We start from the raw sequence: 16,317 nt of genomic DNA on the forward strand, positions 1-16,317 counted from the left end.
CACTCTATCCTCACAATCTCTACTGGTTCCCAGGCACTGATGGGTCCTTGTATTGCCCTCTAGCCCATTTTATCCTCTTCCCACTCCTCTCATTCTTCTGTTTACTTAATTGAATTGCCATGCTACAAGGGATTTGGGGAAAGCTGTTTATCTATCTATCTATCTATCCATATACATATCTGTGTGTATTCCTCTTCTGCCACTGTTGCTTCACTGCTGCTCACAACTCTTTAATCCTTTCTGCTTTCCAACTGTGCTTTCTGTCTCTGTGTTTCCACCTTTCTCAATCAATACCCAGATATGTTCTCCTTCCGCTGAGGTGCCAGATTGGTGTGACTGCAGGCGCTGCTCTATTTACAATGCACAACAGGTAAGCACACACACATAGTAGATCTGGCTTTGTTTGGGTGGGGTGATGTGGGTTGGGGTAGGTGTGTGTGTGTGTGTGTGTGTGTGTGTGTGTGTGTATGTGTGTGTGTGAGGGTGTGTATGCACGTGAGAGCATACTCCTAGTCAAAACAGTGGGGAAGGGGAATCGATTCCATCCCCCAGCAATTTCCTGCTATACTGTATACAAAGCTAAGAAGAAAAGAAGAAAAGATGCCCCCTGCACAGAACAACATGCTGTTTCTCACCAAAAAAATATCTTCCCAGTAGGCAGCCACATACACTCTGGGGCTAATGAGATCACTACCTCATGCTGTGATACCAGCAGGACAGTGTTGTCATAGGGAGCCAATATTGGAAACAGGCATTTGTGCTAGAATTCAATTTTTCCTTTATACATTGCATGGTTCAATATGTCTTTTTACTGGAATGTGGGCAGTCCACTTACCTAAGCAGACAAGTGTCTTTTGTTTGCTATGGAAGTCAGATGAGAAGTGCGTGCAATCCACAGAGGCACATGATTTAAAACCAGCAAAATAGATGAGTGTTTAAACTTCACTTTCCAGGTGTTGTTCTTGTGTTGACATACCTCAGAGTAACAGCTGCTTGTAGAAATCAGTTTAATGTCTCATTGAGTGTCTGGTGGTCAGTAGAAAAACTGATGTTTGTTGGTGTTTTATTTTGCACCTTAATGCATATTCGAACTGAAATGTGACGGGCTGTTGACCTCTGATTTAGAGCTTTGTAATATTTAGATATATATTTTACAGCAATGGGTGAATCATTTACAAAACTATGAAAATGTAGGCACATGCAAATTAATATTTGATCAGTGCTGTCTGATTAGTGCATAGAAGTTGCTTTTTGTAGCAGTGGTACTTAAAGAAATTGATTATGAAACAGACTTAAAGCACTATTATGGGATATTAAAACAAACTCCTAATGTATTTGAGGCACTAGGGAGCTGACATTGCCTTTCTGCAAGAGACCTATTTAGAAAAGACAGACTCATTAATGTTACAAAGACACTGTCTGCAGCACTGGCTCATCTATTGAGGCTGGAGTTGCCATCATAATGCCTAAGTATAAAAGGTGAGTTGGATAGTTATACAGAGGTTTAAAGAACTTGATTAGAGATATTGTACTAGCAGTTTTTATTTTAACATTTAACTTTTTTGCTTTAAAAATGTAGAATACTTTTTAAACACTGTGTATTCAGTTTCATACTAAATGAAACCCATTCTGAGTAATCTGTGCCAGAGTAATTTTTAAAAATTAATAACTAATCATCGTCTGTTTAAAATGTCGAATGAAACTATCTTTGCCATAAATCCAAAACATCTAAACATGCTCAGCGATATATAATACATGAAAGCTTCCCAGAACAACAGCAGTTGTGCCAATTAGAAGCTTAGTTGCTGGAGAAAGACAAAAGTTGCCTTGTTTTGGCTGAAATTGAGCTGAGATTCAAACCAGCTAACCTGTCACAAGTTTGCTTCTTTCACAAGTAACCTGCCCCACTTTAAACTCAATAGCTTCTGGCACACGAGGGTTTTTGTCTTTATACAGCAAAAGTCTCCAAGATCTGCTGCTACACTCTGAAGCCTGTGTAGTCCTGAGAACAAATAGTCTGGAGGTGTGCTAAGTATAAAGCCCTAAGAATGGACCTGCTCACCACAGACACAGAGGAGACAGAGCCCAGATTTCACACACATATACAAACACACAGAAATATAGCCACAGGGGAGAGGAAGGAGTTCAACTGAAGTCTCTCCTTCCAGGGGATAAAGGGATGCATCTAAAGCCTATAATTACATATATACACACACAACTAAAAATCCAAAAATCTCTTTCCATCAATTACACCACATTTTTCCCAAGGAATTGGATAAGCTCTCGTTCAGAAAATATGGGGCTCTTTTTAAACCATTCCACCTCCCAAATCTTTCTTTCTCTTCCGCTCTCTCAGAAAAGGTAAATGGCCCAAGTCCAGGGCCCGCAGAGCATTGGTTGCTACAGAAGGAAGTTAGTAGGAGGTTGGGGAAAGTGTGCGTGATTGCATTTGTGTGATTGCATCTGCGGATGTGTGTGTGTGAAGGTATAATTTGCCCCACAGTTTGTTTGTTTGTTTGCTTGTTTGTTTTTTATCTCAGAATCAGAGACAGAGCCTGAGGCCGCAGCACAGGGCGGGAACAATCATTTAGTGTACATGTGTGGCTTTGCTGAGCATGTGTGATAGGCAACACAAGCACATGTATGTGAAGTTTCCCGCTTCTTCCTGTTTTGAAATTGTTGGGAAAGTTTTCGATAATCCTCTCTCTCTTCCCTACCCACCCATGGGATTAGAGGCTGTGTCTGGATCTGCTTGGGCTACTTCCAACACTAAACTCAAAAGTCTCAAGCCCAGACCCTAACAGCTCATAACGAGAGATTACACATTCATATATACTGTAGTCTTCCTGCTATGCTCCTCACACAATTCCATGTGAAGATCCAGAGCAGATAGCCTTGATTGAAACCCCAGATCTTGAACTGAACCGTAACGAGATGGACAGATGCACTGAGTGAGGGAAACACCTATCGCAGGGAGATTGCACTCTATTATGGCTGTGATGAATGAGCTGTGTTTCTCATTTTGATGGCTGCATTCAAACTCCATGCTGCTCAACTGTACAGAACCATTATGCACACACATGTCCACTAAGCATGTGTTCATACTCCCATAAGCAGATCAACCCACCCAGCACCACATAGGTTGTTATTGCTGGCTGGGATTGCAGCATTCCTCGAGTCCCTGCTTCAAAATTCCAATGGGTAAAGTGTGTGTGTGTGTGTGTGTGTGTGTGCGTCTGTATGTGTGTGAGGACATGAGGGCAGCCTTTTCTCCTGGGTGTGTCAGTTCCAATCTGGACTAGGCAAAGCCAGCTGTCAGAGAGGCAAACTGTCGGCAGCGACACAGAGAGGAGGAGGACGAGGGCTCCTCCGGCAGCTCCGTGAGTGAAATCCCTGTGTGTGTATACTCATGACGGATCTAGTCCACACTGTGATGTCTTATTCATGACGTATCAATTCATAATGACCAGGCCAGTCCCCAGTGTGAACATGCACACACACACACACACACGTAACCACATGCGTATGATTGGGACGGTCACTGCAGAGGAACTTGTGTGTGTGCAGGCTTGCTTGTGCATGTATTTAGAGCATCAGAGCTGGTATGTGCGGATATGTAGAGCAGTGTGTACCAAACACTGGACACCCTCACATATACACAAAAAAGGCCAAGCGCTTTAGTGTGAATATTTAAAAAGCCTCAATCCATCTGTTCAATTATTCATGAGGAAGGACACGGAATCGTTAGTAAATATAAAAACAGCAGTTTCTATCCTGATTTTGCCACATCTTTGCTCTTCCTTTTTGCACCTCTAACCGTCTCACCTCTCGTCTTTCACTTTCTCCCTTTTCCAGTCTGTATTTTTTTTGTCCTCTTTTTCTTTCTCTCTTGCTCCCCTTGTGTTGCGGTTGTGAATATTTCAGATGGCGGAGTGGTTTTTAAATTACCCCCTTTGGCTTCCGCTCTCCTCACATGGTTTGGTCTGCATTTCTCTCTCACACACTGTCCGACTCGTAAAGAAAACAGCGACAAGCCATAAAAGCCACTTTTACCAGCCGACAAGGACAGGGGCAGGAAGCAGGGCAGGGTCGAGGAGTTAAGGCCTGCCTGGTATTTTTCATTTGGCCGCCAGGTCATGTATTTCATTTTCCTGCAAAACCTAAACTCTAGCCCTGCATCTAAAGAGTTAGAACTTAAAAAGTAATTTCACCCAGATTAAAAAAAACATACATACATACAGCGTCTCTTGTATCTCAGGCATGAGTCAAATGGGGGGTGTAGAAGAAGGGGTAGAAAGCAGAGGTCTCTAAAATAAAAATGAACTATCCCAATACTCAGTTTTGTAAACACACAAGTAATATTATTGAATTTCACTTCTAACAGTATGAAGCAATATGAAAAGTTATTGTTCATTTATTTAGGTTTTTGCGAGATCTTTCTCAGAGATGTACGCCTTGGCTCCAATTTGATAGAGGGAAACTAAGTTTAGTTTGCAGTAGGCTGCTTACAACACTGAAAAATGACATTTAGCAATTCGGCAGCTGTATCCCTTTGTAATGTCCCTGTCACTCTGGATAATACACAGACATCACTGTGAACAGTTTTCAGATAAACCAAAGAAAACATTCCCTCTAAAAACTGTTGACATTGTTCTGTGGGTTGGAAAGAGATGCTGCTGATAAAGTGCTCAGTGTTGTAAGCACCAGAAAGCTCCAAGACAGCTATCTCAAAACCTGGAAAACTTTAACTAAAATTTTTTGTAAGGCTAGATATCAGTTTCTGGTGAATAAAAACTGCTAACTGACCCTTTAAGCAGCCAATTTCTCTCAGACATGTAGATATTTTACTTTTACAATGTCTAAAGTTAAGTTAGCCAATTGAAGTCTGTCCTGTCAGTATTTACTTAATGTCAGACAAACCACAGTCAAGAAATCAGGATCTCTGCCATCGATGGTATTGAAGCCTCATGATGAAGATGGGTTTCCATAGGGACTGCTGCCAAGCGGGGGCCCAAATGGTCCTCTTAGAGAGAAAGAGACCTAGCACGTCAAGGCAGGTCATTCATCAGCAGAGACAAAGAGAAGGAAACGACAAGACCAGCTTTGGACCATTAACAGCCTGCCAGACACACATGCACACACACAGCACAGCATTATCCAAAAACAGGAGGGTGGGGGGAAAAACTTTCTGACTGACTTTCATGCAGTCATATACAAAAAAATCTAAATTTGAAAGACTTAATTTGTTTGCTCTGTGGAACAAAAAGTCTTGGAACACCAGAGTGACTTTACAAGCCAATCAATCCGCAGCGAAGGAAAAAGAAAAATAATGTATATTGAAGAGTCCAAAACAAGTGGGAAAACTGTGACAGAGAGCTGATTTATCGGCTTAATGAGAGTCCACATTATTTATTCTTGATCTCCTTCTCACAAACAATTCTTCCTTCTCAAACCGAGATACTGTTCCCTAAGCATCGAGCGATCAACAAACAGAAAACACAACATGAGTCCAACATAAATACAGAACAGGCAGCTCCATATCAACACTGCTCTTTTATCTACAGTCAAATTCATATAAAGAATGTAATCCCTCATGTATGCCCACCATCCACACATTAGTACACAGAGATATAATTATAGTGTAATTCTGGGTGTGTTTGTGTACAATTAGTGCTATTTACATTTCCCCTCTTCTTTCTCTCTTTGTGTGTGCACAAGTTTATGGGTGTCACCCAGGCAGTGTTTCAGTGTGCGTGTTAGGGTTTGTGTATATCAGGATACCTGTCGTCAAGCATTAACATGAAATTGAATGATGGAAAAAAGGATCTTAAGGAAGGTTGACACCCCAACCCTCCACCACCACCACTCACCCACCAAATCCTGAGCCAGCGTTTCCTCAGCTTCCCTATAGTGCAGTTACAACCACACCCTTTCCCTCCTACCTGATTCTCCACCAAACCACCCGGGGGAGATAAACAAGAGAAAACCTCTCCTACCTATCCCCTCAACCCAACATAATACAGTATCTTGGCCAATAATGAAAGCAGCACCCCTTCAAACAAACCTGTGTTGTTGCAGGAATTTGTTTGTGGCAGCAACAAGCAACACAGTAATCAAAAACCGCAAAATACCCCTTTTCCTTCTCCGCCCCAAACCCACTATCCTGATCCCAAACCAGATGCTGTTCCCTGGGGCCAGCTATCAGGCTAACTGTTCTGCACTCCTTCAACACTGCTCACCTATGCCTCTTTTTTCCTCCGTTCCCTGGTCCTTCTTTCCTCCAGCTCTCCCACAGCGAAAAGACACTAATTACAGACACAGATGAGTAGATTACAGATCTGAAGTGCAGTGGAAGTGGGATGAGGAGAAGTCAGGGGTGGTGGGCTGGGGGCAACAGGTCATTAACAGTGATGAATGCAACTCAATTTTCACTGTTATTGTTCACTGATGTTCTGCCCCTGTAGCCTGTCACCTCTGTACCACTGTTCCCATGCTTTCTCATTGGTGCCATCCATCATAGGCAGCTTTAACTAATTCTAACTACCTCTAATCATCTCTAATCAAGTCCATTTGCTTCTAGTCTGCCCCTCATGTGTTAGCGTCTCTTGTATCTCAGGCATGAGTTGAGTGGGGGGTGTAGAAAAAGAGGTAGAGGCAGAGGTCTCTAAAATAAAAATGAACTATCCCAATACTCAGTTTTGTAAACACACAAGTAATATTATTGAATTTCAACCAGTTTTTGCAAAAGCCAAAGTTACAATTTTTAATGTTTTCGTTCTATTTGTAGATTTTAGAACAGCCAAGACCAAATGGGCTATTTTTTTCAAGATTGTGCTCTAGTAAGAAGACTTGGATTAATTCTCTATCTTCCCTTTGTAGTGAAAACTCATTATCCCGTTAGTTTAATGACTGCATGGGAGTCAAGTGTTTAAAAACTCTCCACAACAACAGTGGGCTGCTCATTTAACGCACAGGCTTTTATTAGTCCGGCTAACTTTTTTGCTGAAGTTTAATGAGGGCAACGATCTCATCTGCTATCCCTACTCCATCCCCTACGATCTTCATTCTGTTTGTCCTCTCAGCAGGATGTCTAAGACAAATAGCCACTTTGTTATACAGGCTTTTCCTCAAGCCCTCACTCCAGAATGAACAAAAAGAGAGAAAAAGAGTAGAGTAGAGAGGGTAAAAAGTACAGAAAAGGGAAGGGTGCATTTATTCCTGCCTCAGAGAGGAGAGGGGAGAAACCATCTGGGTTAGTGTTCCACCTCAGGGCAGTGGGCGTTCGCATTAAATAATTCTTGTTAGGGTCATAAAAGCAGACCCTAACAAATGCTGGTGAACACTTGGAAAGAGACGCACACAAATACATACGCAGCCTTAGATTTTCTCTCTGTCTGTCTGGCTCTCTATAGTCCTTAGATAAACACACACAAATGCACACATGAATTTGCAGCTAAAAGTCTTCCACTGGGAGCTGAGAATCTTTTAAGTCCATTAAAAGCTGCTGGCGGGAGCGAGACATGGCTGTAAGCTAACCACATCAGAACCCATGGTGTGGCCCAGACACACCGCTTAGGAGTTAAGAAACACATTAGGAAAAACCTTTGTCTTCTACTGCTGTTCCGAATCCCACAGTACTAGCCCTAATTTTTAACAAGCGCTAGAAGTTGTTCATAAAGTTGTAACTGTCAATCAAACACAGGCACCATAAAAATTGCATTAGTTTCAATTTCATGGTCCTGGATTGTCCATTTGGTTTAAACTGTTAAAAAAAAACCTACGGCGCTACCACACCTGAAACGCTTCAAGGCCCTTTATGGTTCTCTTTTATCCAGCCAGGGAGAAAGAACAAATGAGTGTATACAAAGACACATAGCAAATCGATTAAGCAACGTTAAACAAAATCTCATTCTCCAGAATGTGGCAGAAAAGCCAATGCTAGGTTTAGAATAATGAGCGTGAAGTTAGACAGGATGAAAGAGGGGAGCTGTGTTAGCACAATCCTCTGTCTGTTGGCAGAACCCGCTGCTCCAGATGGACTAATCACGCTTGTTCAAGGCCCTCCGCAGGTCTGGAAGGCCTCGGCCTGCTCTGCATCTGTTCCAGCTGGACAGGCAGCTCAGTGCTGCTCAGTGTTAGCAAGCCACAAGCAGGTCAGCCTTGTCCCAAAACATGAGGCTCTGCGCTGAAACTGCACAGGTTCGGTTTTAGCGTAATGATAGGTGACATGGGGAGATAACTGAGAGGAAGTGACAGATAGATTCAAGATGGTGTTAAACATCAAACGCAAGATAAACAGATGGAAGACTGAGGCCGGGATCATGGGTTAGTTGTACCACTATGTGGATAGAAAGGAGGGAAATGATTTTTCCATATCCCACTGTTTCATTATTCCCAGATGCTCGAGATAATCTGAACTGGAATAATGGGAGCTGGAGTGATCAGCTAGCAACAGGGACAGTGATTATCCTGAAGAAAGAAAAAAAAAAAAAAACACTCAGCCTTGTTGCTGATGGGAATAAAAGTTTAGTGTTACTGTGGGATCGTCTTGGCACGGGGTGCATGAGTGTAAGGATGTGTGGGTGTATGACAGTATGGGATGTAGTTCTTAACAAGTGGAAACCAAATAAAGACTGTTATGACACATTTCATTCAAAAGATGGAGGCATTTGAGTCCATTGGCAAAGTGGTCTTTAGGGGCTGCACCAGTGACATAAAACGACCTCATTAAGAAACAGACATTCTTCCACCTGGAACAGGGTTCAAAGTTAAACATGTCCTCTTGTTCATGTCTCAATCTCACACCAACTGCCTGTTCCCAGTGGATTCTCTCGCAGACAGACTAGCCCAGAGGAACTGCAGATGACTTGGCATGCAGTCTGATATGCAAACTCGATTGTTTAATTTGTGTTTCAACCAAACCAAACCAAACCAAAGCCATCCCTCATTACATTTTTTAAAACCCTGCGGTGCAGTATATAGTTGTAGTACAGTAGATTTCTGAGCAACACTGCCTGATTGTATATTGAAGATAAGAGAAAGATTATACATTCACTGACAGAAAAAAGTGAGCGTATACTCAATTTAAACTAAAAACAAAAACAAGGTAATGTACTTACAGTCGAGACAGGGCAGGGTTCTTCTGAAACAACAACTCAGGAAGCTGCTGCAGTTGATTACGGTTCAGCCGCCTGCGGCAGGGAAAACATATGATCAACAAGTGAGTTTGTGTGTCTGTGTGTATACATGTGTGCCCTTGAGTGTGTAGACTGTGAATAATTTCTACTAGCTGCCGTAGAATCGGCTTAGCCACAGGCTATTGTGTTTCAGTGTGTTCTGAATGTCACATAAATATCCAACTTAAAGTTCAGGGGAATTAAACTGCTAGTCGGAGACAGAGCTGTAAATTATCTCTGCACAGTCAAATTACATTGCTGCACCTAGTGCAGTGCTTTGCTGACTTTCCCAGAGTAAGAGAATAGGAACATTTCCATTTAAACAAGTGAATAATATCCACCAATTATCTGAACATGAACAGATTTTATCTGGGCGGAACTATCAATACAGGACATTTCTAAATAAAATCAAGAGGAATGGTTGTGTCTATACAAGCCCGAGGAAACAATGGCAGGAATGGTGGTTGGCAATAGACTCCATGTCAAACAACTAACGTCCAAGACTGGCAGGCTTTATGCAAATACAACAATTAAGTCAATGAGGAACAGACTGTTGCTAATCTGTTGGAAACCACAACTCTCTTCCCCCTGAATGGCCCACTGGAGACACATGGTAGTGAATGCAGCAACTATGGCACAAGGAAGCTGCAAATCTGAAAGGCAGGTCGTTGCCACGCTTCAGACACACTCGGACAGATGTTGGGACCTGTGCCACTCACTGAATACACGAAGAAGAGTGCTTGGCCAGCTGAGGTGGAGATTTAGTATGTAATGGGTATTAATGGTCTGCTGACGCTCCGTTCACACTGAACTGTACCTGCTGTTGGGTTAGTGGCATTTAAACATTAGAGAAATGAGCCGCTTAATTTCCACATTGGTCTGGCACATGAATATGTCTACCCAGTGTTTGAATATGAAGGAGGGGAGGCAAGCTGTACATGGCCTCGAGCTTGGTAATGTAAATTGTTAATGTGGGTTTTTCAATCAGGGGAAAGTCTTTTCTAAGTTAACCACTATGTGTGCATGACAGCATGTGTCCATATAGTCATCTGTTGTGCAGGTTTCCATTTGGGTAGCACTATTGATTTGCTAATGAGCTGGTTGAGATGTGGTTGACTGTGTTTGTCTGTGTGTTTTCCCAGACAGTTTACAAGCTGTTGAGGAGTCCTGGTGCTGTCCAGATGAGTCAGGGTCTGTGGTGGGGGAGGCCGAATAAGCCCACATATCCCACTGAGGGCATTCTTGTCAAGGAAAGCCAATAAATAAAAAAAAACTCCCAGCCCTTCCTGGACCCTTCTCAGCACCATCTGACCATAATGGAATGAAGGGGAAGTGGGCCACACTTGATACACCACTTATGGTCAGTTCCTCCTGTTAGGCTCATTACACTCAACTAATATAAGAGGTGAATACAAATCAGTAGATGGGTGGATTTTTTATTTTGAAGTTGAAGTTTAAAATAAATAAATAAAAATGTGTTGTTTCTTAGTCAGCACATCTACAAAGGTGGTACTTACAGTCTCTCCAGCTCCTTCATGTCATCAAAAGCCCCACGCTCGATCACAGTAATGTGATTCTCCATTAGCTGCCTACAAAGACAGGACAGAAAGAAAACCTTAGAAATGACATGATACAGTGTGGCTATGGATTTTTTACGAGTTTTCAGACGGTCGCTTAGGCTTCACCAAAGTATAGGAGGCCTTGGGGTCTGGGTGGCAAGTTATGTATATTTAAGCTGGGTGCAATAAATTCTGTCTCTCACTCACAGACAAACAAAAAGACACACACACACACACACACACGCACACACACGCGCGCGCACACACACGCACGCACACACAGGGCGCTGGTGTGGACTGAGGGCACAGTGTGGAATCTTGGCAAAAGAAGCAGGGAAAGCTGCCAGGAATGTTTCCAAGGTGGCTCAGAAAGTGTGGGTTCAGGCTCTGGTGTGGTCCACTGGGTGCAACAGCTGGGGGCAGACGAGACGAAAGGTAGACAGGGGGTCAGAAAGTGCGAGAGGGGAAACTGAGATGGACTCCAAGGTTTTTTACAACTGGCACAATCAAGGGAAAGTATGCCGTATATGTATGTTGGATTGCTTATCTGGACAGTGTCAGAGCTGCTCGCACTACATCAAGTCTATTAGTCATACACAAACAAACATACACACAAACTTACAGTACACAGACACAAGCAGGAACACATCCTTTCCTCACCTACACTGCCAAAGCTAACGCACACAAAAAAAGAGGCTTGGATGGTTTTGGAAGTCTTACAATAACACAAGGTTGGGAAGGAGAGAAAAGCATTCAGAAGCTTTAAAAGCAACAAGAGCTTTCCTTCATTACGTATACAACTGTTCTGTGTTGAAGGCAACCTCTCATGTCTCCTATGAGGCCACACTGCACTGCAACTCAGCAGTCTGGGCTTCCGCCCCATCGAATATAAATGCTAATCACTGTTCGCGCTCCATAAACACAGAGAGAAAAGTGCAATTCACCTCCGATCTCTTTCTCATGAATTTAGATGGAAGTGGGGGGGGATCATGATGTGTACTTCTGAATTGAAAAAAAACTTTTTCACATTCATCCTGAGGGTGTGTAACCCTCAGTTTGTGTGAACTCTTTCTATATAGTTTATTCCCAGATTGTTCCTCTATTATTCTGCGTTTCATTACATACACATGCACACAGTAGTGATTTAGACCAACTGAGCACCCAGTCACAGATAAATCAGCTGTGTTGATTGTAGACTGACAGAATTGATGACAGCTGACAGTAAAGATAAACCTCTGTTCCTGTTTGGCTCCTTCTGAGGGTTGCCCAGGGGTCAGAGGTCAACCTGCTGTTAGTCTTTTGGCTGATGCCCCACAGAGGTCACCCCCGAATACACAGAGACAGATTTTGTTTTTCTGGTTGCACACACAGACATGCCACACACCTAAAACCTTTTAATCGTGCATTGTGTATACAGCTGTATACATTTCAGAAATCAAGCACTGTGTGTCTGTGTGCATGTGTGCAGCACACCGGCGGCGGTGGTGGTAGTACAATACTCGAAGTTTTGGCTTTAGTACCCCTGCAAGGAACTAGTTCCTTCATACTTGCTAGTGACAAGCTGGTGACATGAAAGCATTTAACCTACACGTGGGGGTGGAAGGTGGTGCGGAAAGGGAGCCAGGCATTGGAAGACGAGAGGGGACAAGGAGCGGTGGGAACAAGCGAGGAAAAGAAATGTAGAACAGGGGGATGGGCGGGTAATGATGAGGCTTAAAAAAATAGTCGGGCTCTGCTGGTAGTTGGAATTATGCGCAGGTCGTGTTACATTTAAAACATGTTCAAGTCTACACAGCTTCCCCTTCAGCAGTGTTTTAACACCTATATGGCAAGACTCACTGCTTGCTACTCACACTTTTACAACTGGTTTATTACCTGAAGTCTCAAGTGCTGTTTAATTTCAGCACAGACTGACTCGGTAACTTCACCTGAATGTGTTAATTGTGTTGAGAGCCTATGTAGGACTGCTGCTTGTGTACACATTACATGTTGATGTGTGGGAACACAGGGCAAGTGAGTGTGTGTGTGTGTGTGTGTGTGTCTAAGGGACAGTAAGTGCTACTATAACAGACAGATTTACAGTGAGAGAGAAGTCCATTACATCATTAGCTGCCATCATGCAGTAGGTTAATGCACTCTGGAGTAGGACTCTTGACAGAAGCATCTCCACTTCACTGGGTTTATGCTAATTTGAGCAGCAAGTCTGTACAACTTGTGGGCTGTAAGGTTAGGTATGCATGAATAGATAAACTTAGACAGCGGCATGCACCGCAGATACACATGCAAACGTCTCATGATCACACATAAACATGAAGTGAAGTACTTACAGAACTCGAAGGTACTTGAGCCCAGCAAAGTCACTCTTGGTGATGCGGGTAAGGTTATTCCCGTTCAGCTCCCTGCAAGACAGAAACATAAATATAAATGAATAATTAATCTATATTCTCCCTCTGGACTTGTTCAGCCTGATGACTAAAGGAGTAAATGGTGGCATCAGGGCATCTTTTTCTACAGATACTGGAGTCAAGTTATTATTTGGTGCTTTGCAACACACACACACACACATTTCAGGCACGCATGTTGCATACACAGTGCCTCAAGCTGTTTGCTGAAGCATACTAATGATGTAATATATGCTGAGAATGTCTTTGTGGGTTTAATGTAACATATATTGCTGGATAGAATCAGAAAAAGAAGCTCACACTCAATTCTAAAACCACTGGGAGATATTAAGAAGTCCTATTAAAATGGAAAACACATTTGAGCTGCCTATTTGTCTTTCTATTGAAGCCCTCCAACACCCACAACCCCCCTCTCATGGTGTCTGCCATGTCCCTCTACCACTGGTGGGGATTAGCAGGAGCCAGCAGAGGGGATTTGGGTAGGGCCTCAAGGCCAGAAAGCTAAGTGTTGCGGATAAAATGGGAGCAGGCTCCCTGCTGAGAGCTGGCCATCACTGCAAAAGAAAAGAAGACAAAACTGTAGAAGAAAATGCATTATGTCATCAAATGTTGGCATTTGATGACTAATGCCAACATGTTGAACTTGACTGCCTCACCCTCAGTGCATTCAGTTACTTCTGCTAAAGTAAGAAAGGTTTGTACTGTTCTTTGTTGCTGCACAACATTTAATATAAGCAGCAGATTGTATTCTCATGACAGAAAGAAAGAAAAACAGGCAAAGCACGCATACCCCACAAGCCACCCAGGTAGTGAGAGAAACAGATTTATGCAGAGTTTGTCTGTGCTACTGGACTTGCTGAGCATTTTGGACCCGCTCTACCCTGATTCCCTGACCTCCCAAACCTCCCAAACCCTGCACCCCAAAGCACAAACAAAATACATGTTCCAAATCTACGCTGAAACCTGTCTCTTTCTCAGCCACTCGCTTTCTCTCATCTAATGACCACTCCAGGGATTGTAGCGCTATGCAGCATGAGAGAGAATGGTCATTATAGACAGATGGTGTGTGTGTGTGTGTGTGTACACACATGTGCATTGACAGGCCAAAGGAAAGGACCACAGGAAATAAATAATGGACTGTGCTTCATTAGCCTGGGCTCTGATACAGACACATGTGGTGCTCATTACAGGTGCTTACGCAGATAGGCAGATACATACACACACTCTTAATCTCAATCTCTTATCTTCGGGGTGGCCATTGCTGACGACACACAGAGGACGTTAAAAAGGAGAAAGATGGAAGAGCAGGAAAAAGATGGTTAAAGTGAAGGGGAATATGTGGAAAAATGACTCACACATAAACAAGTGAAACCACACTTTTCTCCTGTAGCAAGAAAGTATTGTTTTATCCTGTAATAAGAGACATGCCATACTTTGTGTGTATACTCCAGAGTTAATCAAGGCCATTATGCAACAAGATCTCAAAATGTTCTCTGGCTACAGAACTAAATTTAATGTTCATGGAAATGCCTTCAGAGGATGTTGCTTGATCCTGCTGTAACTGTCCATCTTAAAAACGATATCAGCAGTGCACCTGTTCAGTAATGCTGTGACATTTAGGCAATGCTCAAATGCCACCATCATCCTATGATGTTTAAGCTAGTCAGGATGCACACTGTTTTTAACTTATTCTGACCTTTTACGTTGGCATTTTCGAACAGAAACCAAACAGTGTTTTCAAGTCCTTGAAATCACAAAGGTGACAATCAGGTCCTTGAAAATTGCACAAGTAAATTTCCCACTGGAGCTCCTCTACTTCAAGGATAGATGAGTTTCGCATATTGACTTGACCTTCTGCAGTCGACTAGTATGCTGAGCTGTAAATTCCACATTTATGAAAACCACTATTTCAAGCATGCATTTTTCATAAACATGAAACTGCTCCTAAGAAGACTTCACTTTATGATAAGAGTACACTGGCCTTATATAGTGCTGTAGCTTCTGGTGTTTGACCCATTTGATTATGTCTGCTGACCCAGTGGAATATTCTGTCTCTGGGGAAATTTGCCAAGTTACTCCCTTGTCTGCAAGGATGCTCTGGTTGATGGAAAGTAGCTGGGATTCACATCAGCTTTAGACCGGAAAGTAACTTTTGCATTTGCGTGCACACACACACAGTATTGGTATAATAGTTGACAGACAGTGGACTTTGGTGGCACGTTCTGCATGGATGAACAAATATATGTGAACCCATAGTTTTAATACAGATACGCAGTAGAATATCATCTCCAGACCATGCATATAGTCTGGAGTCTGGAATCAGGGATGCTGGCATTGATTCCATGTCTAAACAATGGCACTTTATGCCAAAGTAATATATGGTGGCAGTGGCTCAAAGAAAAATCTGCTGTTTATTAGCTACAATATCAGTCATTTCTATTTTCTTTTAAAATCAAAAGGGAGCAACGCCTTTTGGCACAGCAGCAAAGGCACTTTCACAGACAGATGTTTTGCAGAACAGATTTTGTGTGGATGTTCACATTACAGTACTGCTGTATTACTGAAATTATTAGGTATCACTCCCAGTTCCTACAGGAAAGGGTTTCAACCTCCAGCTGCTTCAGTCAAATCCATTCCATCCTCTGGAAACTCGATAAGGATTCCCAGTGCTGACACACTCGGAAAGCAACCCTGGAGAGCAAATGGATTTATGACATCACTATCTGATCCTCCTTCTTCCTCCGTCCCAGGTTGATTGATGCTGGTGCACTATCCCCTGGGTGGACATGTGACCGCTATGCTCCACCACTCCACATCTCTATAATTCAAAGAGGCTCCGAGCACTGCTACAATGCTGAAAACCCATTATGTTTATTTCTGCCAGCTGCTGGGGTGCCTCAGCTGAGGGGGGACCTGGTGTACATTGAACAACATTACATGAAGTGAAACCACTAGACTATAGGGAGGATAGGCAAACACAATGGCTCAACAGGGCTTGTCTTCAGATAAACTCACACAGATACAAACATCCACATGTGCACAACAGCACCCGTGGGAACAGCAGTTGTTTTCTGATGGGAGCTGGCCAGAGCAAAAGAACCTACTGATCACAAGAAAAACTACTGTTGGCTGTACAGCTTTTCACCAACTTAATCGATTTATGCAGAAACACTGTAGAAC

General features: G+C 42.9%; 1 protein-coding gene across 2 annotated transcripts in view; it reads right to left on the reverse strand.

Annotated features, from left to right (window-relative positions):
• The window catches only part of slit1a (slit homolog 1a (Drosophila)), an 81,690-nt gene that overhangs the window by 57,679 nt on the left and 7,694 nt on the right, over positions 1-16,317 (reverse strand). For both annotated transcript variants that reach the window (XM_026309161.1, XM_026309160.1), the window contains exons 2-4: positions 13,063-13,134; positions 10,694-10,765; positions 9,120-9,191 (exon numbers count right to left, since the gene is read on the reverse strand). In XM_026309161.1, coding sequence (XP_026164946.1) covers positions 9,120-9,191; positions 10,694-10,765; positions 13,063-13,134 — 216 coding nt within the window. The remainder of the gene's footprint in view (positions 1-9,119; positions 9,192-10,693; positions 10,766-13,062; positions 13,135-16,317) is intronic.

This window comes from Mastacembelus armatus, chromosome 15 (genome assembly GCF_900324485.2).
Source record: "Mastacembelus armatus chromosome 15, fMasArm1.2, whole genome shotgun sequence".
Taxonomy (NCBI): domain Eukaryota; kingdom Metazoa; phylum Chordata; class Actinopteri; order Synbranchiformes; family Mastacembelidae; genus Mastacembelus; species Mastacembelus armatus.